The sequence below is a fragment of the Coniophora puteana genome, assembly GCF_000271625.1.
Source record: "Coniophora puteana RWD-64-598 SS2 unplaced genomic scaffold CONPUscaffold_2, whole genome shotgun sequence".
Lineage (NCBI taxonomy): Eukaryota > Fungi > Basidiomycota > Agaricomycetes > Boletales > Coniophoraceae > Coniophora > Coniophora puteana.
This window is the reverse complement of record NW_006913054.1, coordinates 359,019-382,828: the sequence shown is the minus strand read 5'-3', so window position 1 is coordinate 382,828 and position 23,810 is coordinate 359,019. Positions and strand designations below refer to the sequence as shown.

At 50.8% G+C, this 23,810-nt stretch overlaps 6 protein-coding genes across 6 annotated transcripts; 3 read left to right on the top strand and 3 right to left on the bottom strand.

Annotated features, from left to right (window-relative positions):
* Window positions 1–2,124: 2,124 nt before the first annotated feature.
* On the top strand, window positions 2,125–2,445 carry CONPUDRAFT_149589 (uncharacterized protein; the record flags this gene model as incomplete). Its single annotated transcript, XM_007766241.1, has 4 exons — window positions 2,125–2,197; window positions 2,258–2,290; window positions 2,342–2,361; window positions 2,419–2,445. 4 exons carry the CDS (start codon window positions 2,125–2,127, stop codon window positions 2,443–2,445), a joined length of 153 nt encoding a protein of 50 aa, XP_007764431.1.
* Window positions 2,446–4,810: 2,365 nt separating this feature from the next.
* On the bottom strand, window positions 4,811–7,070 carry CONPUDRAFT_47163 (acetolactate synthase; the record flags this gene model as incomplete). The annotated part of the gene is made up of 4 exons (XM_007765805.1): window positions 4,811–4,885; window positions 4,960–5,358; window positions 5,423–6,851; window positions 6,910–7,070. The coding sequence occupies 4 exons, from the start codon at window positions 7,068–7,070 to the stop codon at window positions 4,811–4,813; spliced, it is 2,064 nt and encodes a 687-aa protein (XP_007763995.1).
* A 2,141-nt stretch (window positions 7,071–9,211) lies between these two features.
* CONPUDRAFT_97061 (thioesterase thiol ester dehydrase-isomerase) lies at window positions 9,212–9,919 on the bottom strand. Its single transcript, XM_007766240.1, has one exon. It carries the CDS (start codon window positions 9,853–9,855, stop codon window positions 9,367–9,369), a length of 489 nt encoding a protein of 162 aa, XP_007764430.1. The 5' UTR covers window positions 9,856–9,919; the 3' UTR covers window positions 9,212–9,366.
* A 377-nt stretch (window positions 9,920–10,296) lies between these two features.
* Window positions 10,297–11,621, bottom strand: CONPUDRAFT_47697 (terpenoid synthase; the record flags this gene model as incomplete). Its single annotated transcript, XM_007765836.1, has 4 exons — window positions 10,297–10,683; window positions 10,761–11,043; window positions 11,116–11,289; window positions 11,443–11,621. 4 exons carry the CDS (start codon window positions 11,619–11,621, stop codon window positions 10,297–10,299), a joined length of 1,023 nt encoding a protein of 340 aa, XP_007764026.1.
* A 1,086-nt stretch (window positions 11,622–12,707) lies between these two features.
* CONPUDRAFT_134648 (cytochrome P450) lies at window positions 12,708–18,827 on the top strand (the record flags this gene model as incomplete). The annotated part of the gene is made up of 12 exons (XM_007766239.1): window positions 12,708–12,921; window positions 12,973–13,102; window positions 13,162–13,186; window positions 13,265–13,350; window positions 17,209–17,360; window positions 17,409–17,518; window positions 17,577–17,729; window positions 17,847–18,036; window positions 18,087–18,143; window positions 18,196–18,220; window positions 18,285–18,551; window positions 18,612–18,827. 12 exons carry the CDS (start codon window positions 12,708–12,710, stop codon window positions 18,685–18,687), a joined length of 1,485 nt encoding a protein of 494 aa, XP_007764429.1. The 3' UTR covers window positions 18,688–18,827.
* A 1,979-nt stretch (window positions 18,828–20,806) lies between these two features.
* On the top strand, window positions 20,807–22,539 carry CONPUDRAFT_162067 (uncharacterized protein). Its single transcript, XM_007766238.1, has 7 exons — window positions 20,807–20,896; window positions 20,981–21,134; window positions 21,195–21,272; window positions 21,385–21,487; window positions 21,671–21,728; window positions 21,828–21,923; window positions 22,014–22,539. The coding sequence occupies exons 1-7, from the start codon at window positions 20,858–20,860 to the stop codon at window positions 22,176–22,178; spliced, it is 693 nt and encodes a 230-aa protein (XP_007764428.1). The 5' UTR covers window positions 20,807–20,857; the 3' UTR covers window positions 22,179–22,539.
* Window positions 22,540–23,810: the final 1,271 nt, after the last annotated feature.

Genomic DNA, 23,810 nt, shown 5'->3' with positions numbered 1-23,810 from the left:
TATGCAATTAAAACCTCATTTACTCTATTAAATACTCGCCTATTTATTAGAACAGAGATGTGTAGCTTTTTTTTGAAGTCCACTCTTAAGCGACGGGTCATTCCGCTCGGAACACCATCCGACCCTGAATTTCAAATTGTTTTCTTGCAGCCGTCACTGAGAGGACGAGAAGCTTAAGGTTCAAAACTTTCAATCGGCGATTAATAGCTACGGCTTGAGTTTCAATCGCTACTTGAAAGACTTATCGCGGATTCTGCTGAGTCTACCGCGCCCTAGGATAAGCTACTCTCCTCTCAGTGACGGCTGCGTAGGAGCCTGTGGATTCCCATCCGAAACTCGCTCACCTTTGTTCGCGAGCAACGGGAGTGATATTTTTGCCGCGACCCATGTCTGTTAGCGCTGGCACGAAGTAGCGATCGCGTATCCTTATCTCCGGTCTGCAATCAAGCTACAGGACCACACACCACTGTACCCATCTTCCGACTAATGCTCGCAAGGTCAAAGGGAGCAGCCCTCAGTGTTGACTTTCCCAGGGAAGACTTCAATGAGGGTTATATGTCTCATCGAGGAAGTTTCTCAGGCGCTCCATCGCTCGCGTTTGCTTTCACTCACGTTTCCTGCAGACGAGTGTCGTGCCGTTGTCAGCCACCTCGTTTCTGACGTTCCTATCATCAAGCATTTTCATTCCATTGAATTACTCGGCAACACTTTTGCAACCCTCCAGGCTATTCAGTTTAAGCCTCTACTCCTGCATGTCGCCACCTGGCGTGTCGGTATCATTTTCTCCCCACTTCCGAAAGGCCAATCACGACGCATTGCTAGAGAAACATTGTCTTTCTTTGTTTAGTCGCCTCATAACCGTCCTGTACCCCTCGAACCGGAATACACCATCTATGTAGGCTGATGTATAAGTAAAAACTTGAATGGTAAACTCAGTGGAGATCAATCCAGGGTATGATGGTCAAACAATTGTTTCTACGTGCCCATTCTCCAATGAACAAACAAGATCATAATGAAGGTCGGAGGCCATACACTGATGCCTATCACATTCACACTTTCAAGTGATTCATCCGCTTGATTATGAGAGATGGAGAGGATGGACTGCGAATCTCAGCACGATGAGGAAGTGTAGGAAAAGTAAAAATGCAATCGTTGAGTCTCTTTCAATAACGGGAACCTGTGAGGGCGTGCAGTGTCTCGTGAATCCCGGGTCCATCATTGGCCTTGCATTGACCTGAAAGTTGATGGGCTTCACATGTATTGTTTCGAGTGATCTGAACTTTTTCTCTTCCTAAACCATCAGCTAGTCATTCCAGACCGAGTAGCTTTGAGTGTTAGAGCAATGCAGCCTGTGCTTTTAGATGTCCCACGCGAGTGTCATCCGTATTGGTCAGTGCACCCCGTATGAAGTGTTCTTCTCCACGATAAAAACAGCGCGATCAAAGGCCTCCCTTTCGCACCAAAGCTGTGGCTCAGCTTTATGGTTGACCTTATTTATATCTACATGGTTGCTTAATCTTTCAGCCTACCAACTTCATCTATCAAACGCTGAGCCTCGCAGCTATTTGTTTCGTATCATTCTCCATTGCTTTGATGATTTCAAATGGCGACCAAACTTGGATGACCAGCACAATATATCTGGTTTGAATTTCGTTGTCCACGTCGTGTGAGGATTAAATGAAAGTCAGCTTCCCCAATAAAGACATCATCATTACTGCTCCGGCGTTGAAAAGTTGCCACGCAGTCTCTCTAGTATCAATACACTACGTATGAATACTCTAGATTAGAGGTGGTTGTGAAGAGCAACCAGACTACTGGCTTAATCCGTATGCAAGTCACTGTGACAATTCCCTTGACTGTTCAGTCTACATAGTGAGATCTCATAATCATGAGATATAGCACACGCGCGGTATATATTTTGGGAGTGGCATACGCCGTCATATGATAGTTGAAGTTGGACTGCGAATCTCTGATCTGTTCAAGTAAATTCTCACGACGGAGAATGGAACTCTTGTAATGCACCACGTGGGGCCGCCTATTAGGAATCCTAATTGATCGCATGTGTTTATAAAGGTCGCTCAGAGTAGTCATCGATGGGCACCACACCAAGGAACAATACTCACCATGCCTTTTGCCTCGAACTCTCCCGCACTTATGAACTACCTTTTTGAGTTCCAGATAAGCAATTACCTCGCTGGTAAGTAGATGGATTTGCTGTAGTTGCCACGTGTCTGTTAACATTAATCTTGTGCTACAGTATCTCTTCTTACAGTGGTATTCTACGATTATAGTTAGTAACCGCTAATTTATATCAAGTACACTCATATTCTTATTCTTCCAGTTCTCAAGCTGGACAGAGAGGTAAGCTGGATACCTCATTCAATCATAAGGTCTCCTTACTGATGTATACCACGCTAGATATCACTAATATGGGTGCGTACTTGATGCTCCTCACCTTTATCTGTCACAGTAACACTACGCCATGTTTCTTGGTTTGTCTTCTCTCAGCAATATGGAAGATCACATCTCACATATTGTTACCTACTTGTGAGTGCTTAACGCGTTGTAACTCCCATTTCCACGGAAATTCAGATTGGTTTCAGCTTTGTTATGTTGGCTTGCTCTACCCTCTGTGCGTCATGGCTATGAAGGAGACTTCTCTACACCATGGTTGCTTATGTTATATCCATTTATCAGGGCGTTTTACGGTCTGTTTTGCTTCCTCCAAATCAACAATATATCATGAAAATGTTGACATCAAAAATATTCTCCAGCCTTCTGTTTTCCCGTTATTCTGTCAGACAAGGTAAGTTAACAATATAAGAAGGCTTTAAAACACTTTAATTGAACTGATGGCTGCGGCTCTGACAGGGGTGAGCGCATTTGCCTTCGTGTTATCTGTGCCTTTCCTGTACTTGGTTAGTAGGCTGATGGATGGTAAAACACTTCCGAAGCTGTAAGTCATATTCTAATGATACCTTACTGGTTCTCATCATGCGACTCAGGCACCATCTTTAATATACTGTACGGTACCGCTCTCCCTGCCTTGCTGGTTCTGCTTATTCAAGGTAATATGGTGTAACATGCATTAAATCAGATAACTCAGTGGTTGCAGGAATTATGTCCGCCAGAGTCTGCGCACTCTATCACAATTCGAAGAAAATTATTGTCTCCCTCGGCATTGCTTTTACTTTTGTCCAGCTGCTCAACGTTTCAGTATCTGTTGCAGCATTTTTGCCGCCTTTTGTTTTCTCTTGTGCGTCAATATCACCTCTCCAGTCCTCATTGCCAAGTTCATGTCCGATACCAGACGAAGAAGGTGTTATATTAGGCGTCCGAACATGTATAACCCTTTCTTCAAAACTGCCCCCTTTTTGGATCGACGTTGTTGCTAACGGAAGTGTTTGTGCGTACGAGCTGGTTCTCATTGTGATGTTGGTCCATCGTACGGCGCTATACTTGAGAGAACATCGAAGACAAACTCCCGCACTGGAAATAAGCGGACTGATTAAACTGATGGTAGGACAAGGCCTAACATACTTTCTGTGGTAAGCTTGTCTCTATGAGCCCATCCCGTAGGACCGAGTCATGTTCGCATTCTCTAGGGCCATGGCAAGCCAAATACTGGACACGATGAGTATCATCATTCCAGCAAGCATTTTTGTGGTAAGCACTATAACATGCGCAGTGACGTTATAAAGATGGGTTCAATGGGAGACGCTTCTGCTTTAGGGCGACGCGACAAGAAACACGCTCAACGTTCTCTCTATGGTTGCACAAACTGCACAGCTATCGATATTAGGACCATGGCTGATCTTGTCGATGCGCCAGAACCAATTAAGTCAGTCAAATGGAGTGTCCAGCATGGATAGAGGCACAATCAGTACTGCAGAATTTTTGCAGCCACTGTCAGCTCTTGACGCATCAGTAAACGGGAATTCTCATAACAGCGAAGATAATGCCTGACGGATTAGTCGATTACCTCTTGTCTCCAGCCGGAAGTCGCACAACGGGCAATTCACTTAAAGTCACCCGAGCCCGGATTATACAATCTCTACGGCGCTAAGACAAGCCAACTAGTTTATCTGTCAGACGTTTATAATAGTCTCCCGTGCTAGCTAGGCCCTTAGAGACCCCAGAAGATAGTCTTGTCTTATTATAGCCGTTTGACCCATCCAAAGCCTCGTGAACTGGATGGTCTCTCACACTCTAGTAACGATGACCAGCCTGACTGACGCAAAGTTGGAGCAATGTCCATAGGTAGGTGTCATAACGCTTCACGAGCCCGCAGGCACGGAGTGTATAGGATGAAAGCAGTCGTTTGGGACATCCTCGGAGTGGACTCGGATCGAACACTGGCGCCGCCCGCATCTTGTATGGACTTCAAACAACCCAGAATGGGATCCAGCTGGACCTGAGCCTGAGGCCTGATGCGTGGCAAGGTACTTCCCACAATTTGCACATTTGCCTTTCTCTCACTTACATGGGGTGATGCGCAGCCCATAGTGAGGTTAGCTTCTCGAGGTAAGGCGTTTGTTGAGCCCCCGACAGTTAGATGAAGAAACTGTGTATATGCGCAATATAGTTACATTGTGTAAAGGGCAAAAGCATTTTAGTTCGGCCATGCAGTAAAACCGTCAGGCCGCATTGCATCCCCCGTCCGTCTATTAAGTAGATCATGCAAAACTCCCCGCCCCACCCCGCGCACGATGGAAAAATAAGCGATGAAGAACGGAAAACCCGGCGAAAGCGATATATGTAAGTAAGTAAATCAGTGCGGAATAATGGAAAGAGGCAATGGAGACCGTGCTCATGACTGAGCTTTTGCGGGCGCACGCAGCATCGGGTGCAGAACCTGCTCGTGCAGCGCCTTCCCAGCCGGGACCTAATAATCATCGCACAACACATCCATCAGCATCCTTCCTCTCTCCGCCCAAGAGGAAAAAGGGAAGAACGCACCATAGGATACACATGCTCATTCGTCTCCACCAAACACTCCATCAACACCGGCCGACTCCCATCCCACTCCAAAAACTCCCGCATCTTCGCAGGCAGCTCCTCCGCCGTCTCGACCCTGATCGCGTGCACGCCCATCGCGCGCGCGAGCATCCCAAAGTCCGGGTTCACCATGCGCGTGTGCGAGTAGCGCGCGTCGTAGAACAGGTCCTGCCACTGCAGCACCATCCCCTGGAACTCGTTGTTCAGCACGAGCACCTTCACGCCGATGTTGTGCGCCGACGCCGTCGCGAGCTCCATCGCGGTCATCGAGAACGAGGCGTCGCCGTCGATGTCGATCACGGTCTTGTGCGGTGCTGCGACTTTCGCGCCGATGGCGGAGGGGAGGCCAAAGCCCATCGTCTGAACAAAATGAATATACGCGTTAGCAGGAGTCGCGACGAAAAAGGGAGGGAGAAGAACGCACCCCAAGCCCGCCCGAGGTGACCATCGAGCGCGGCGCCGTCCACCGGTAATGCTGCGCAGCCCACATCTGATGCTGCCCAACACCCGTCGTAATCACAACATCGTCCTTCTTGCCCTTGACCTGTCTATCAAGCTCCTCAATCACCTCCTGCGGCTTGATCCGCCCGCTCTGCTTCGCCTCGCCGCTCTTAAGATACGTAAACGGATAATCTTTCTTCCACTTCTTGATATCCTTGAACCACGCCTCGCGCGGCGCGCCCTTGACGAGCGGCACGAGCGCCGCCAGGTTCGTGACGACGTCGCCCAGGACAGGCACCTGCGCATTGACGACCTTGTTCACGTTCTTCGGCTGGATCTCAAAGTGGATGATCCCGCCACGGCCCTGCAGCGCAGCAGCACGGGCAGCAGGCGCGAACGTGTCGACCTTGCCCGTCACGCGATCGTCGAACCGCGCGCCGAGCGCGATAATAACGTCCGCGTTCTGCATCGCGAGGTTCGCGTACGCACTCCCGTGCATGCCAAGCATATGCAGACTGCGCTCGTCCTCCTCGTCGAACGCACCCAGGCCCTGGAGAGTGGTCGTCACCGGGATATTGCCCCGCGCGGCGAGCTCCGCGAGCAGCTTCGGGCCGAGGTCGGACGAGAGCACGCCGTTGCCGGCGTAGATGATGGGCTTCTGCGCGCCATTGAGCATGTCCGCGGCCTTCTGAATCGCGAGCATGTCCGCGGGGCTCTGCGTGAGCGGGTTCGTCGGGAACTCCTGGCTGCCCGGGATAGTGGCCTTGTATGACAGCGGCGTGCGCAGGATGCCCGCGGTAACGTCCTTGGGCAGGTCCACGAGGACGGGGCCGGGGCGGCCGGAGGTGGCGATCTTGAACGCCTCGTTGATGCGGCGCGGGAGCTCGGCGATGTCCTTGACCATCACATTCCACTTGGTGCACGAGCGCGAGATGCCGATGATATCCGCCTCCTGGAAGGCGTCGCTGCCGATCGCGCTCGTCGCGACCTGCCCGCAGAACACGACGAGCGGCACGCCGTCCGAGAGCGCGTCCTGCATCGGCGTCACCACGTTTGTCGCGCCCGGCCCGGAGGTGACAAGGACGACACCAGGCTTGCCCGAGACGCGGGCGTAGCCCTCGGCCATATGGCCGGCACCCTGCTCGTGCCGCGGGAGGACGAAGTCGAAGTGGGGCGAGTTGTAGATAGCGTCGAACACGGGGAGAATGGCTCCGCCTGGGTAACCGAAGACGTGCTTGACACCGTGGCGGAGCATCATCTCGTGGAATATCTGGCCACCGGACAGGCCGACGAAGGAGTGGTCAAGCGTCGGGTTGGCTTTGATGTCGACGGCGCCGCCTGGGGGATGGAAGGGGAGGTTATTCCGGCTGGGGACCTGCTGGAAACCTGGTGCGGGCGTTGGACGCGGCTCTCTGGAACGAGATGAATGAGTCAGTGATGGGGATCAGCGCATGGCTGATGAGGGCATACTGGGGTACGGCGTTGGCCTCGCGAGCAGAGGACCTGCTGATGTTGCGAGCATGTTCGCGTACTCTTGACTTTGCGTCAATAATGGACGAGCCTGCGACGGTGGACCTCGAGCGCACACCAGAGACGGTGGCGACAGCGAGGGAGGACTTGGCACCTCTCATATGGATGGCGGGGGAGAGCGGCATGTTGACCGTTTTGCGAGGAACAGAGACAAGGACTACTGTTGTTTTATGCTCGTTTTGCCGTGAAAAGAGTGTGCCTCTGGAACGAGGAGGAGTGAGTCAGAGCCCAGTAAGTGGAGTGGAGGAGAGAAGGCGGACGACAGAAAGTTTATGGCCTCGCATGAGATTTTTGTCCCTGGCGCAAAGCCATGACTCGTGCCAGCCACTTTCATATTTCGGACTTGCTATATTTGGTATCTCCGATGATCTCCGAACGCTTGCTCCATTGCCTCTGTCAATCCCGGCTCGACAACTGCCACCTTTGGCCATGTCCCTCGGCCACCGGTCCGCCAACACGGATTCCGTCCTTCTCGGTCCACGAAACTGGGAAAATGAACGTTCCAAACGACTTGACATCGCCCACAAGTTTCACTCGAACTTTGGAGGGTGCAAGAGGAAAAGAGAGATGTTCGGGGCAAAGGGACACTGGGAAGCTGGTGAGGAGATCTGGGCCATGGATGCGGGGAAGGGAGCGGGGGGAAAGCAAGCTGGTCGGTCGCTGCTATATCTCCGCACTGTCCTTATAACCATCCACCCTCGTGAATCGCGATAACGCCCTGGGCGTTCCATCTTCCATATTGATCCGTTCGCAAAGATAGGGATTGGTTCACAGTTGACAGCCCCATGACGCACCGACGCTTATCCCCAGTGGAAACGTGCTGTGCTCAGATGGGTGGGAATCCGGGCGGATTGGTGAATCGAAGCATAGTAGGGTACATCTTTGATTTTTCATCAATAAGATGCGGGCATATTGGTGAAAGCCAGTGCATGTGACATTGACGCGATTAGAATACCAAAAAGTTCGACGCATATGGCACTCAGGGAACTAGATACGGGCCCGGACTTCCTGCTATTGCTTCATCAATCGTCTTTTTCATGAATGGAATATTCTCAGCAGCGGTCCTGGTGAAAGGAAGTATTGCCGCGGCGTTTGCTTCGTGAAATGCCAAGTCTTTATAAGTCCTGAAACCGACACAAATCGTCATGCAGAGGTCCTGATTGGCTCGGACAGTGAATTTAAATGTGATATCCTTGCAGTAGTTATGTGTTTGTCCGCTAAATAGGCAATTTCAATGCCCCCGTAAAACCACATTTCAGTAGGTCTGTAATATTCAAGTTAGCTGTTGCTTGGCTCTGCTTGCTGTGACTTCTCTGAAAACAGTCAGGAAACTCCGCAGTTTTGATCCCCGCGTGTTACAACGTTACAGCCTTGTTCGTGAGCGCGTACGTAGCTCTCCCTTCCTTCCTTCCACCACCACCACCATCCTCTTCACCACCCCGAACACCGCCCGTACGCACTTGGGTACGTCTACTACAACATTTTCCTAGTTGCCGCAACATGACTCTTCCACATTCACCACTCCAGTCAACCTCTTTAACTTGCATCACTCGAAATTACTTCTGATTGTCGAGTTCACGAGTAGGAAGTGATCGAACATTCAGGTGAGTCGATTCCCGCAATCCGGTTTACCTTGCCTTTGCTCAGCGACTGCACAAAGTGTGTCCTCTGTGTGGTACGTACTTGCTACCTCTGCCATCACATATCGTGATTCATTCCATCGACGGGCTCGCGGTCGGGCGCATCCGACTAATGCCATTGCTCATTATTTGTAAAGATAGCCAGCATGTATATTTAGTAGCCTTTAATAGATAATCTCAAGCTGCTTTGGAATTTTCGCTATGGACGGAATAAACCGAATTGAGTCGTATTCTATCATATCAATTAGGTATTTAAATTGAGTTCACGTACTCGTGAATGCGTGCACCAATACGAACCGATGTGCCCGGATCCGAGCCAATGGGCGTCATGAATTGACACCAAAAAATCGGTGAACAGTCCAGCCATCGGTTCGCATTGGTGTGTATCGGTGCATCAAAGAAGCACCACGAGATATGCTTCGATTCACCAATCCGCCCGGATTCCCACCCATCTGAGCACAGCACGTTTCCACTGGGGCTTATCAGCTTCTTCCCGCTGCCACAACCCACGGAATCAAATATGTCCAGCACCTTATCTCAACAGCAGCGCATGGCGGATTGGCCTATCGGTGTGCGAGGATTCGAGTGTACAAAGGAGATCCCACAAACCACCATTATTGGCGCGTCCATACTCGCAGGATACATGGCTTGACGGTTATTGTGCATAAAATCGCGAATAAGTACGCCTTCTATTCAGCATCTCCGAGCAAACCACCAACAAATCCCTGGAGTCATAACTTACAAGCCTGGTATCACATCACCTCTGCTTCACAAACTTGGTATGACTCCCCATCGACACAACATCCCCCCTCCCCTCCCCCTTCTCCCCATCCAACTTCCGCACCACCACACTCGTATACGCCAACGTGCCCCCGCACCGATCCACCCGCCCCTCCACCTCGAGCGTCTCCCCCTCCTTCGCGCCCCCCAGAAAGCTGACGTGCATATCCGTCGACACACCCGTGTGGTCTCTGCTGTCGTACGCCGCGATCGCGAGCCCGCCCATAAAGTCCACGAGCGTCGCGGAGACGGCGCCGTGCAGGCTGCCCTTGGAGTTGAGGTGGCACCGTTCGATCGGGAGGTGCACGACCACGCGCCCGGGCGAGGCGCTGTGCAGCGACACGTTGGCGAAGAAGTGCCCATAGACGGGGCTCGCGTGTAGCAGGTGGTTGATATGCGTTTGGACGTGCGCGTGCGTCGCGTATACGCTCGTCGAGCCCGCTGCAGCTGTGGCTTGGGTCGTCATGTTATCGGACTCGGACGCGGTTGTGGCTGGCGCGCGAGACGGTGTGGATTGTACATGTAATACACAGGGGCTTCGGAAGATGCCGCGCTACAATGTGCAGTAATTCCTTCTTTGTAGTCAACGTTGGAGTTCTCTCATCACTTATCTAGTAACTGCCCTAGTACTTTAAGTGAACATCTTAATGTAAGTCAAACAAAGCAAGATATACCCTAAACGCGTCAATGACCGTGACTATCAGCCCTCTCCACCTCTGCTAGCTATTCGGAAAAAGCGGTCTACACATATAGCGTAATGTATTACTTGCATTCGATCTCCCGAACGATCGATTGTAACCTCACCGCTCTCGACCGGGTAAAACGTATATTCATCCTGTCGCATTTGGACTTCGCTGTTCTAACGTCTCACTTTACTTGCTCAAGAAAACCGTCTCACTACTGTGCTTCAGAGAGGTATGTCATCCACCACAACCTGGTCTCCCTTCGGACGCCCTGACTTGTTAACCTTGGGAAGAAGCGGAACAACCTCCGTCTGCTGAATCTCCAAGCCCCTGCTGCCAAAATACCGCCCGCATTCGTAGCTCCACTGATTGTGTCCCCGCGTCCAGACCGCCATCCCTTCGACATACTCGCCAACGGCCCGGTCAATCTCGGGCCCCCACGACGGCAAGCTCTTCATCTTCTCTTGGAATGCCCTCTGCGCATCCATGTGCAACCCGGCTGCTATCTGGAACGCTTCGTTCAGGCTGCAGCCGCGCTCGTGCATGATCACGGTGATGAGGTTATGGTTCTCGTCTCCGGTCGACTGCTCGCGGTTGTAGGAGAACATATCCTGAAATTCAGCCCCAAAACAACAAATGCTTAGTGAGTTTGCTCAGACCGATTGCGCAGAGCTGACGGTTTGCTTACATTGTCGATGAGCGACATATCTGTAGCGTGCAATCTCAGCTCTTCGATCTGAGCGTGGAAGTATACGTCGTCAGGGATGTCGAGCGCCGCCTCGTAGGGCAGCTGGTTCGCGTCGACGCCACATCCGGGGCGTCTGACGGTGAGGTAGTCCTTGACCGAACGGCAGCGTCCGGCATCCCGGTCGTCGGCTTGGTCGACCACGGCTTGGAGATACCGCTGTATCTGGAACATGAAGTGGTGCTGAGCGCTGGGCGTTGCTAGCTGGGACGCTCGCTCCCAGAACCTGGCGCGAATGGTATGCCGTGATTAGCATGCGCACCCAGCGATCCATTAACGAAGAGTGCATTCGACTCACTGGCGCGTCATCTCTCCGAGGACAACCTCGCCCTCCGGCCGAGGGTCACATGGGTGCTCCAGAGCGTCGCGCACGATGCCGATCATCTCGCGTGTCACTTTACCGTCCTCGACGTCCGTATACTCGTCGATGATGAAAAAGAAGAACATCAGCTCGCACCCGGTACGTAAGTCGCTTAGAAGCGGCGGTATGTCAATCGTTCAAACCCGTATATAAGCCTTCGAAAGACAGTAGCTCACCTTCATTTATCTGAGGGTACGCCAGTGCTGCGACGAGGCCTACAGCACACTAGGGTCAGCCTGAGGAACACGAGATCTCGGCCCGGACTCACAGAACTCGCCCTTGTCGAACGCGGCCTGAGACTTGGGATTCTTGAACGGCTGCAAAGCATGCATCCACGCCGTCGCCTCCGCCTTCACCTTCGCATAGTAGGGATTGATCGGACGCTTCCACGGCCAGCTATCCAGCGTGTTCGGGAGGATATACGTCTCTGCGTTGGCGACCATTGTGCCCTGTGTGCTGTGATGTTTTCGGTCGTTATTGAACTAGGTGCGCCAGCTTTTATATCTGGCTAGGGAGATTTGGATTCGGACAGCTGCACCACAAGGACGCCGAGATTCTGACAGTGAGTTCGGCCACAATCTGTGTTCAGCCCTGGGGCTGTCACACCAAAATTTGCGGAAAAGTAGAATGGCGAGAAGTTGGATTCCGGTCGTAACAGGAATCTGGCTCCGCGACGCTTGGCAGTACCCTTCAACGTTGAACTGTCAAACAGTATTTTACTCGCCCATGTTGTCAGACTCCACCATCGTAAAACAATAAACGTTGGAATGCATTGAGAACTGGAGAGATACGGGGACATTGGCGTACATCTTACAGGCCGGCTGCTAAAAGTGCAAGTGAACTCCCCTCGAAGCAAACTAACCACTAGGCTGAAGTTAACACGGACAAAGTGCTTTTATATCATTACACAGCTTCAGTTTGGGTTGGATTCATACGCAGTGAAAATACTGAAGTATTCAAGTTGGTTCGTGCGACCTGTGTCCGTTGAAACATTTTTTGTCGTCAATATTTCACGATGGTTTAAGATATGCGCCTTTTTCGAAATTTCAAATATGAATCCAAGCTGTAGGAGATGACGGGGTGATGTTCGCTTCCGCAGAACACCGCATCTTTATTAGGCGATCAGGGTAGCCAACGTTTCACGGAGCTGCCAGTGGCTCACTCATGCAGGCCGCATGCCACAACAGGCTCAGGCTCATGCACAACATCACGATCTCGGACATATTCCTACAACGCCTAAGAACACCATTCACGGAATCCATCTATTCCAAGCTAGCTCAAGTCAGAGATCCACATTCTTTGCGAGCGGAATAAATAGTTGATGTCGTTCCCGGTGAACTGGCTCCATGACGAGTAGTAGGCGCGACTGACAGCACACGTTCCGACTCACTCGTCACAAGGGTGGACCGTAACGTTGTTCCCGCGTCGTAAAAGATTATGAACGTCGGCTAATGAATCCGTGATACGCCACCTGGCACTTAAATACTGTGGTGTATGAGAATCCTCTCGCTTCTCGCTTCTCATTAGCTATGATCACTACTATCATCGGAGAGCACAGGCTCTCAACAGCCATTTTACTCGCTTCAGTGGTTGGTGGGATGTTCATATTGTCCTCTCTACGACGTCCCAGAGGAAGGGGCTGTACCATCTCTGGACCTAAACCATGGCCTTTGCTCGGGAACATTGTAGGAATCAACATGAACGCACCTTGGCTAAGCTACATGAACTTGACCAAGGAGTTTGGTACGTCCTTTGATTCCTGACGAGTGAAATCGGATATAACACGGTCACTAGGCAAGATCTTCCTCACCACCGCATTCGGACTTGATATCGTCGTCATCAGCGATGAGGCAATAGCGCGCGAACTTCTCGACGTTCGTTCTAGCAAGTACTCAGGGAGACTGTCGTACCCGACAGCCAAGCCGTACGTGCACGCATTGGCCTCTTTATTAGTTTAATCTGCTAATGCCGTTGCCGGGGTAGTTACGGTTTCGATTTTCATACGGCTGTAATGGGCTATACCGATTAATGGCGCGCTCACCGGCGTTTGTTCCATCAACACTTTCGTGTGGACGCAGCTCGGAAGTATCGTGATATGCAGCTACGCAAGGCGCACCAGCTTGTTACCAACATCCTAGAGTCCCCGGACAATCACCGTGAACATATACAAACGTGAGCCTTTGTCTGTCTATTTTAACCACCCGGTATTAATGCATAGCAGGTTCGCTTCTTCGGTCATCATGGCAGCCACGTATGGGTATCAGGCTCTTCCTATCAAAGACCAGCTTGTCGAGAAGATGACCCATGTACTTGAGGTAATTCTTCAGGCGGCTGCGGTAGAGAAGGCGTTGCTGGTTGGCTTGATGCCATTTGGTGAGTAACACAGGGTCTACGATAGAAAAACCACTGACAGATAGTTTAGTCAAATACATCCCATCGTGGCTGCCTGGTGGAAACCTGAATGCGGCGGCATGTCGAGATAATATCGGAAAACTTTCCCAAGAGCCATTTCTCTATCTCAAAGAAACTATTGTTCGCGTTTTTTGACGACCAGAACTGCATGATGCGTTACTCATCTCCAGCTTTAGGAACCCGAATCTTCGGTGCCAAGCGTAGGGTACTCGGGCGTATCTCGTCAGAACAACGCGATTTAGACCGCCAGCCAGTCCCTGGTAAAAGACGTTTGTTTTTCTGCGTTTGCAGGTGAGGCAAAACCTTCGCCCATGCGTAGCCACAGTCACCTTGACATTACCATTACATCATAGCTGGAGCAGAAACGGTGAGATTTCTCTGTCAGACGCGTTCATTACGTTGACATTGCTTTCATTCGCACATATAGACATCGTCGACGCTGCTCACTTTTATTCTAGCGATGGTACTTCACCCAGAAGTGCAAGCACGCGCCCATGCAGAGATCATCAACGTCTGCGGCGCTAAACACATGCCTACATTTGATGACCGTCCAGCTCTTCCATATGTGGATGCCATCATACGCGAGACGATGCGTTGGTATCCAGTCATTCCTCTCGGTAAGCATATTGATGTTATGAAGTCTCCTGTAATGCTGATATTTGGTAAACTGTGCATACTAGGAATCCCTCACATCACTACCGAGGATGATGTTTACGGAGAAGATTTTATACCTAAAGGTGCGTTAAGGTTGGCCGGAATGCAGGAGACCAGCTAAGAATGCTCCAGGCACAATCGTCACTGTAAACGTATGGTCAGTCACTTTAGCTAGTTCTCCGTGGCGCACTACTCACCAGTTTGCTCGCTTAGGGCTTTGACTCGCGACGAGGAACGGTTCCCCAGAGCAAACGAATTCATCCCGGAACGTTTTCTCACAGACGAAGGTACCTTGACAGATGAAAGAGTCGAGTTCTCGTTTGGATTTGGTCGTCGTGTCTGCCCCGGAAACCATTTCGCAGATGCATCACTTTGGGCAGCCGTTGTCTCTATGCTAGCCACACTCCGGTTTGAAAAGTCGAGAGATGAACAGGGAAAAGATATCGACTTCCAACCTGAGTGGGCATCTGGTGCAGCATCGTGAGTTCAATAACCCTTCCCTAAGTGCGAATTCTTTTTGAATGACTCTCGACGCTGGCAGGTATCCACTACCTTTTCCCTGCCGCATTGTACCCAGAAATACGGGAATAGATGTAAACACTTTGTTGTAGCTCTAGCGATCCAAAATCTGCACATTGTTATAGATCTAATGCTAGTGTTAGACGTAGTACTACTATCAATGACTATCCAGGTTTATCGTATCAACAACTTAAAACACGGTAGGAGGTATAAACAGGGCTTGATTTCGTCCCGACACGGCGGCAGCTGAATCAATGTCCTGAAGTTTCCGTTTGAACAAAATTGAATGGACCTCGCATACAATATAATGCAACACCTCAGTCGACCATGTCGCCTCAGACGTCTTATTCCTGAGCACATACAGCTTCATAAACCATAACCTCTATCCCTCCTTTTCTCCGTCCGTGTCATCCAGCTTCTCAAACAGCTCCACCCACGCATTTTACTATGTCGCCAGGTCATTGTTTCTACTATTACGTGAAACAATACAGAGACGTAGACGCGCTCGCGAAGTTGATACCGAATGAGCTCTAGAGCGCATGCATGAGGTGAAGCAGGGTGCGGAGAGGACACAGAATCGACCCAGTACTCCTGAATGTGCCTTCGGTTCCCCTTGGAGTCGATCACTCGTATATTCAAGGTTATGCCTGGCTTGGCATTGTAAAATTTTGGGTTTGTGGCTGTGGTATGTCTCCCGCTTTGACGTTAGTGTTCAGTATTTGTATATGATGTATGGCTCTGGGCTTTATGGCAGATATCGACAGGCAATATGTCTACTCGTGTTTGATGCCCTTTCCCAGTATGAAACCAAGGCTAGAAGAGATCACACGGATAATATTCACTCCAACAGAACGCCACATCAATGAACAAGGTAGCTTGACCTCCGCGGAGCTGCCACCCTGATGTCGACTTGTTCCAGGAAGCTCAGAGGGACATCAGTTAGAAGGCGAAGATGATAATGTCGCAAATGTTAAAGATGGGTTGCGCTTGAAATCGCCTGCGATCGTCTCCTCACCTTTCTGGTTGCAATGGACACGAAGAGGAGTAAGCAGCGGGGTGGGTGGGTGGGTAGAGGCTCCCAAGGATCGACTCGAAGCGGGTGGTCTCGTTGATATAGCAAAGGAGCGGTCGTACTAGGCCAGGGCCCTGGAGGAGGCGGTTCACGTCGAGGGCGCGACGTGACTTTATCGCCACCTGGAGGCGTTTGCGGGGGGCGCGGTAGGCTGTGCATGTCGCCAAGAAGTGATGGACAGACTCTGTAGCTGTGTCGCAGGCTGCGCACAGCGGGAAGATGGTTGGATCAATGCGGGACATGTGTTTGTTGAGTTGGACGTGGCCAGTGCGGAGGTGGAATATGATCGTAGCGTGCCATGGGCGTGGAAGGGCGTCTATGAGGGTCATGAAACCGGGGGCACGGGGTTCCAGCTGAGCGATTCTCTTCCATCGGGGTGAATGATCGAAATTGATGTTGGTGCGGCCTAGCTATATCTTGTTTTCAACCTGAGAACGCCAATGCTATGTCTCAAAACGATTGTCTGCTCACCGGCTACATTACAGCAAGGATGCGCCACTGACAGCACGCGTTCCGAATCGCACGGATCGCGCGGATGGACCATAGCCTTGTTCCCACGTCGTAGAGTCGTTGCTCGTCGGCTTATGAATAAATAATACGCCGTCTCGACACTTAAAAGCTGTAGCATTTTGTAGGGGAATTCCCTTCTTCTCTTCTCATTAGCTATGACCATACCTATCAATTTAGAGCGCGTCCCCTCAACAGCCATTCTACTCGCCTCAGTGGTCGCGGGTACTATCTTGGTGCACTCCATTCTACGCCCCAGAGGAAGGCGCTGTACCATCTCCGGGCCAAGGCCCTGGCCTCTTCTAGGAAACGTAGCAGGTATCGACATGAATGCTCCTTGGCTAAGCTACGCAAAATGGAGCAAGACTTTTGGTACGTATATCAATCTGCCATTTCGCGGAGTGGAATTGACATGGTTTCCAGGCAAGATATTTCTCACTACTATATTTGGACTCGATATTGTCGTGATCAGCGACGAGGCAATAGCTCGCGAGCTTCTCGACACCCGCTCTATCAAGTATTCGGGGAGGATGCCGTACCCCACAGCTGAGCCGTACGCAGTATCTGCAATATTATCCTCCTGAAATAACAACTGACGCTAACGCTTCTGCTGTTGCAGTTACGGTTTGGACTATCATACGGTTATGATAGATCCCACTGATAAATGGCGCGCTCATCGACGTCTACTTCATCGACACTTTCGCGTGGACGCAGCGCGGGGGTACCGTGACATGCAGTTGCGCAAGGCTCATCAGCTCATCGCCAGCATTACTGACTCACCCGAGAACTATCGCGAACACATACAAACGTGAGCGCTTGAGCAGTTGATCTCACTTGAATGTCTATTCAATGTTGATGCAAGGCAGGTTCGCGTCGTCGGTTATACTGTCGGCCGCATATGGGTATCAAGCTCGCCCCATCAAAGACCGGCTCGTCGAGAAAATGACACACACACTTGAGGTCATCATTCAGGCCGTTTCACCAGAGAAGGCCCTGTTAGTGGGGTTATTACCGTTTGGTAAGCGACCCGGGGCCTCCTATTGTAGTGCAACTGACAAATGTCTAGTTAAATACATCCCGTCGTGGTTACCCGGTGGAAGTTTCAACGCAGCAAGCTGTCGAAAAAGTATAGGAGAGCTTTCCCATGGGCCATTTCTCTGTCTTAAAGAGACTATCGTTCGTACTTCCTACACTAAGTGATCCACAAACTTCGTCAAATAACTTATCTGTATAGGAATCCGAATCTTCGGTCCCAAGTTTAGGTTACTCGGGAGTATCTCGTCAGTCGCAGATTTCCGTCAACGCACCCTGGGCTAGCGATCAGCAATTAGCTCAAGATGTGTGCCTTTCTGCATTCTCTGGTGAGGAGCAATTTTCACATCCATTTGTTTTTGACCACTTGACTGATAACATCCACCCGTAGCGGGAGCAGAAACGGTCAGTATTTCTTATGCAGGCACCTTCAGTAGACTGAGTCGGATTCGATCCGTGACCATATCCGCAGACCTTCTCGACGCTGTTCGTCTTCGTATTGGCGATGGTACTTCACCCAAAAGTGCAGGAGCGCGCCTACGCAGAAATCATGAGCGTCTGCGGCATTGGTCGCATCCCTACTTTTGATGATCGTCAGGCCCTCCCCTATGTGGACGCTGTTATACGCGAGACACTGCGCTGGTATCCAGTCGTCCCCATGGGTATATCATCCGAGTGTGTCATTTCAAGAGGCTTACATTCAACCGAACAGGAATCCCTCATACCGCAACCGAAGATGATATCTACGGAGACGATTTGATACCCAAAGGTGAGCTTAAAGAGATATTCGGCTTAAATCTCCTTGAATAGCATATTTTCAGGCACGATTATCATTGTAAACGTGTGGTCAGTCACGCCATCTAGCCCTCTGTGACATATTGATCATACTTACGTGTATATCTCTCTCTAGGGCATTGACCCATGACGAGGCGCGCTTCCCTCGAGCAAGCGAGTTCATCCCAGAGCGGTTTCTTACCGACGAAGGAACTTTGACAGACGAAAGAGTGGACTTCGCTTTTGGCTTTGGTAGGCGTGTCTGCCCCGGAAACCATTTCGCGGATGCATCAATTTGGGCAGCCGTTGCCTCCATGATCACTGCGTTCCGCTTCGAAAAGGTCAAGGATGAACAGGGGAGAGACATAGACTTCGAACCCGCGTGGGCGTCTGGGACAACGTCGTGAGTGGATCGCCATACGTGGACAAGTCCTATTTTTGAAACAATTATCAACACTTGCAGGTATCCGCAACCTTTCCCTTGTCGCATAGTACCCAGAAATCCGGGATTCGATGAAAACACTTTGTCACGGCTGTAGAGATCCAAGTGCTGGAAGTTTCTAAGGAGGGCGCAAAGGCTCGAGGCTTCGAGGCTTCAAATTACTCGAGGATAACATTTTGTCGCGCAAAATTGCGTATAATTTGGGAAACAACTCGAACAATCAACATATGAGTTAACCCACTGGGGGTATAATAGATTAGGTAGCATAATGAATATTAGTCGAGGACACATACCTATTGGTCGTGCCCCCTATGCATCACTCTCGTTGCTACTTGACAGATGAGCCAGGCTTTCCAAGAATGATCTTTTCTTTTTGAGAAGCCTCCCGGTCGCTTTTACGTTCCGTACCATACGCATCAGCTGCTCCAACTCTGAGCCAAATATCAGAATGTCCGCGCAACTGAGCGTATCAATGCGAACTCCAGCCCGTATGCGTCTGTTCAAGACGTCGATCAATCTTTGGATATCACCATGAGGGAGGGCTTCCGAAGCCGATGATAGGCGGAGCTCGCTGAGACCAGACACGAGGATCTGTTCTGCACGGGGGGTCAAAGCATCTGTCAGTGACAGGTACGTCGGTCGCTCGATTTTCACATCAAGAAAACGAAGACGAGGAAGAGATGCAAGCACGGTGCTCCAGGGGATCTCCTCTTTGTGATATCGTGCACTGAGTACCAATGTATGAACAGACACCAAGGGTGCGGAGGTGCAAAAGGAGCTGAAAGGATCGATGGAGGCTTGAGAAAAGCAATGCGCTGTGATCCGTCTCCCGCAACTGAGGCCCATTCGACGGTCGCAATATTCTGGTTGTTGAAAACGCTCCCTGTATATCACCAAACAAAGAGGCCAAAGGTTAAGAGAGATGGTATACCCAGGCTCCTCATGAGCGCGGATTGATTCGAATAATGTTGAGGGAAACATGGCGAGGTTGTTTGGTGCGTCATCTTCGTAGAGATCGAGATGCAGGTCAAGGTGTGCGTGGGCAGGAATGCGGATTCGCGCGATAAGCTGTGCATAGGAAACAAAGCTTTTCGCTTGGATGGAAACGTGATGAGCCCTAGGAAGATCAATGTAGCTATCAGGAATAGAGCTCCACGATGATGGTGCGGACGTAAATTTTCCGAGGACGTCATTGAGACAAAGGTCTTCGAGGGCGGGCGATCCGCGCAAGATAGCCCAGAACTCATCTGGTGTAGGCGACAACTGGTACAAGGATGAGAGGTTGAGATGAGTGAGACCTCGGAAGATGGGCGAGTCCCAAGGCGGAACGCATGCTGTAAGGGTCAAACTGCGCAATCTAAGTGCATTCCCTAGGAACTCCCTAGGCAGAAGCATTGCAGTTTGGACACCTCGCGATTCGCAAAGCCGGAAGTGCTCTAAGAGAGTAGCGTTTGAGACGATGCGATTGATGGCGGAGACAACGTCAGGCGTCTGTATGCCGTACATCCTCAAAGATAGAGAGCGAGTGCGAGGGATCTGTTGGGAAAGTTCTTCAAAGAGGGTGGGTCGAGGCTCGTAAAGGGATGAATCGTTTAGTGCGAAGGTCAGTGGGGCATTCTTTGCCCGCTCCAGCATCAACGAACGTATTCGAGGCGTATTCTTGCGATCCATCTTGATAGTTGACCAAAGCTGAGGAAATGCGAGGGCTATCTCGCGCCAGTGGTGGCAGACGTGTGTAATGTTGAGAAGGTCGCGTGCGGTATCACAAAGGATAGGCGTGACGTAGATGAAAATCTCGGTCAAGACCTCTGGAGGAAGACAGCAGATCTTTAAGAGGGCATTGCGACGAGTACGAAGCTCCTGAATTGCTTCATAATGTGCATCAATTTCACGGTCGATCTGGGAGCAGAGATGTTGACAGTCTGTCGCTTGCAAATGACTGGAGGGCATCCATTCTTTCAACATGCTTTACTCGACATTAGATCTCGGCGTGTGCGTTTGCTCACGATGAATGGCGCACCTTCGTTGACGAACGATGGTATGCACTTGGATTCAAGCCTGAAATGATGACGTTGGAGTTGGAACAAGGCCCAAAAAACGACGCGTAACTGTTGCCCGAAAACCAAATCCGAACTTTATCCGATGTCCCCCACGGACCGCCGCGCCGTGTCCGCTGACCGCTCCGTCCCCGCGCTGCGTCGGACGTTGACGGACAACCTCTATCAGTCCGCAGCTTTCTTGACCTCCCAAGTCACCTCAAAACCACCATGTCGACTGCATCCTCATTCGTGCGCAATGGCAAGAAGGTAAGTACACCCCTTTGCTACCCTTCAACGCTTGCGCTCCCCAAGGTCAACCAGTTGTCAGTACCACTCAATACCTCCAACCAGATTGTCGCCATAGGTCGCAACTACATGGAGCATGTCAAGGAGCTCAACAACACGGCGCCTAAGGAGCCTTTCTTCTTCCTCAAGCCCACGTCGTCCTACGTGCCGTCGGGTAGCCCAGTCGAGATTCCACGCGGCGTTCTTGCGCACCATGAAGGTATGTCATAGCTCTCTACTTACTACGAACGCATGCTCAAGTGGATATATGCGTGCAAAGTTGAGCTTGGCGTTGTGATTGGAAAGAATGGAAGGGACATTTTGCAGGCAGACGCGGAGCAGTACATCGCTGGTTATGGTGCGTCCCATTGGTCCACTTTACGCACCAAACACTGACCGTACTTTGCTCCCTGGACCCACTACCTCATGTCTTAACTTTCTGGAACGTGCTGAGGTGTTATGACGCGTAGCTCTTGCTGTTGACATGACGGCGCGTAATGTTCAGGACGCAGTCAAGAAGAAGGGGCTTCCGTGGACTGCCGCAAAGGGCTTTGACACATTCACGCCTATTGGGTATATTTCTCTTCCCTCTTATGAGCAGCTGCGCTTTGCCTGGTTTTTGGTTATAGTATACGCGTGATAAACGCGTGTACTTCATATGTCAACAGAGAGTCCTTGCTGCGTCAGGTCGCGCAGTTCTTTTGCTAATACTTCCACTTCCATCTTCAGTACTGACTGAGCATCTGCCTTATCTAGTCAGTTCAAGCCCAAAACTCTCATCAAGGACCCTCACGATCTCCGCCTATCGCTCAAGGTGAGCCGTTGACCCTATCTTCCTCTGTCCTTCCATTTTTGCGCATCTCCTTATACACCCTTAACATGCCTTTCGAGATGTGACTCATGAGAAACGTAGATCAACGGCGCCTTCAAGCAGAATGGCACGACCGCCGACATGATCTTCCGCATTCCTCGACTCATTGAACACGTCTCGTCCATCATGGCCCTCGAGGTGCGTTTCTGAGTTTCCTGATTCGCATATTCCAGTGATTTGGGCGCTTATGTTCGGTGTTCACCCCCGCGTTGTGCGTGTGCTGTATAGGAGGGTGACCTACTTCTCACGGGTACGCCTTCGGGCGTCGGCCCAGTTGCCCCAGGAGACAGTGTCGAGTGTGTCCTCACAACGCCGGAGGGAGAGGTCATCGACGAGCTAAAGTTCGACGCGATCCAGCGCGAGAAGGGTTATGTTTTCAACGAGAACGCCTAAATATAGACTGATCTCTATCATTCGTTGAATAATTAAGCGCTCAACATGCTTCGCCGCGTTTCCTTGTGGACTCCTCCTTCTTCAAGCATGCAGTCAGCGCTTCCATTTTCTGGGCCCGTTGATGCTACCCGAAGGCTGGAATCATCTTGCATGATGGCCTGGTTGAGCGGTCGACCTGACAGACTCGTTCCCAGAGAGTCTACATAGCGCCTCGGATGTGGGTGAAATTTTGGACGTCCACGAGGTTCACTGATTGAAGGGTTCGACGGTGTTCATCGTGGCGTAAGAAACTGGGGTTTAAGTATCATCGTATTCATGTCCGTGTACTCTATTGCTATGGATAATGCCCTCACGATAAACTAAATATAGGCAGTAACATACTAAACAGGTGCACGGCATACACGAGGTCCTAATAACGGACTTCACGCCACGCCACACATCCTCATTGACCCTGTTAGTCTCCCTTACAGACCTTGACACCAGTTCTCCTAAGTACGTCGGTGGTGTAACGTGTGCTAATCACTTCCCTGGCAGTGATCGGCTTTGGCTGCAGATGCAGACATTTAGACTTGCGCAAATACTTTGCTCAGTACTGCTTCTACCTATATGTTGAGATAACCTGACTACCTCTTGCAACTATTCTCAGTCGAATTCATTAATGTCTTGTTTAATGAATGTGTCTGGTAGACGTTCCACTTCGCAGGAATAGAATGATCATGCACTCCAGAGATGAGCAATGTCAGTGCTCCGTATGTTTCCCTCCAGAAAATGTACAGCCTCGCAAGGCATCTAAGCGTCTGATAGTACGACTGATCCACGGTATCGGCAAACACCGCACCACTCTTCGGTACCCCATCCGCCAATGACATCCATCTTCCAACTCTCCATTCTCTTCGAGCTTTCGACGTCGCTGCTTGTTCAACGCCGACCGCAGCCTATAGCCTTAGGTTTATGGCCGCTCCTATCTATTCTCGGCTGCCCACTCGCAGTCGAAAAGCTGTGTCGGTTTCGAAAGTGCGGAGTGGCGTCTCCGCCTGTATGTGGCCTAATAAGGTGTCCTCACCGTGCTCCGCTTGGTAGCCTGTCCAGAATACCCTCGAACATGACAGCACGCAGGCGATACAACAGGGTGGTTACAGATATTAGGGAGGTAGAAGGCCATCGCCTCCGATGCCATGCGAAGACCACGCTGTGATTATCGGTGTCCAAAATGTCGAGAGAGGTTAAATTGAGATTGCAAGCACGCGACGAGGACTGTGTAGTTGTAGAGGGGAGTACTCGGTGGAACCGCCGCATAGTGTACAGGGAGGCGAGAGTGCCTTCGAGTCTAGAATCTGAACTTGCGATAAGCAAGGGAGCGAACAATCTTGCATTCTTCGAGGACGGCATGTGTGACTACCACAGCACGAGGCGATGGGTCTTTGGGAGTATAAAGACGCTCGAGGATTGTATCTGAGACATCATCTCAGCACCCATCCTCACACTTACGAACGTCATCCGATTACACTCACTCACCAACTAAACATGTCATCAGAGTTTGTCCACTGGTAACCCAATTACCTATCTTGTTACACAGCAACAAGCTGATGCATGAGCAAGGACCCAACTGCTGAACGCAGATGGAATGTTTGA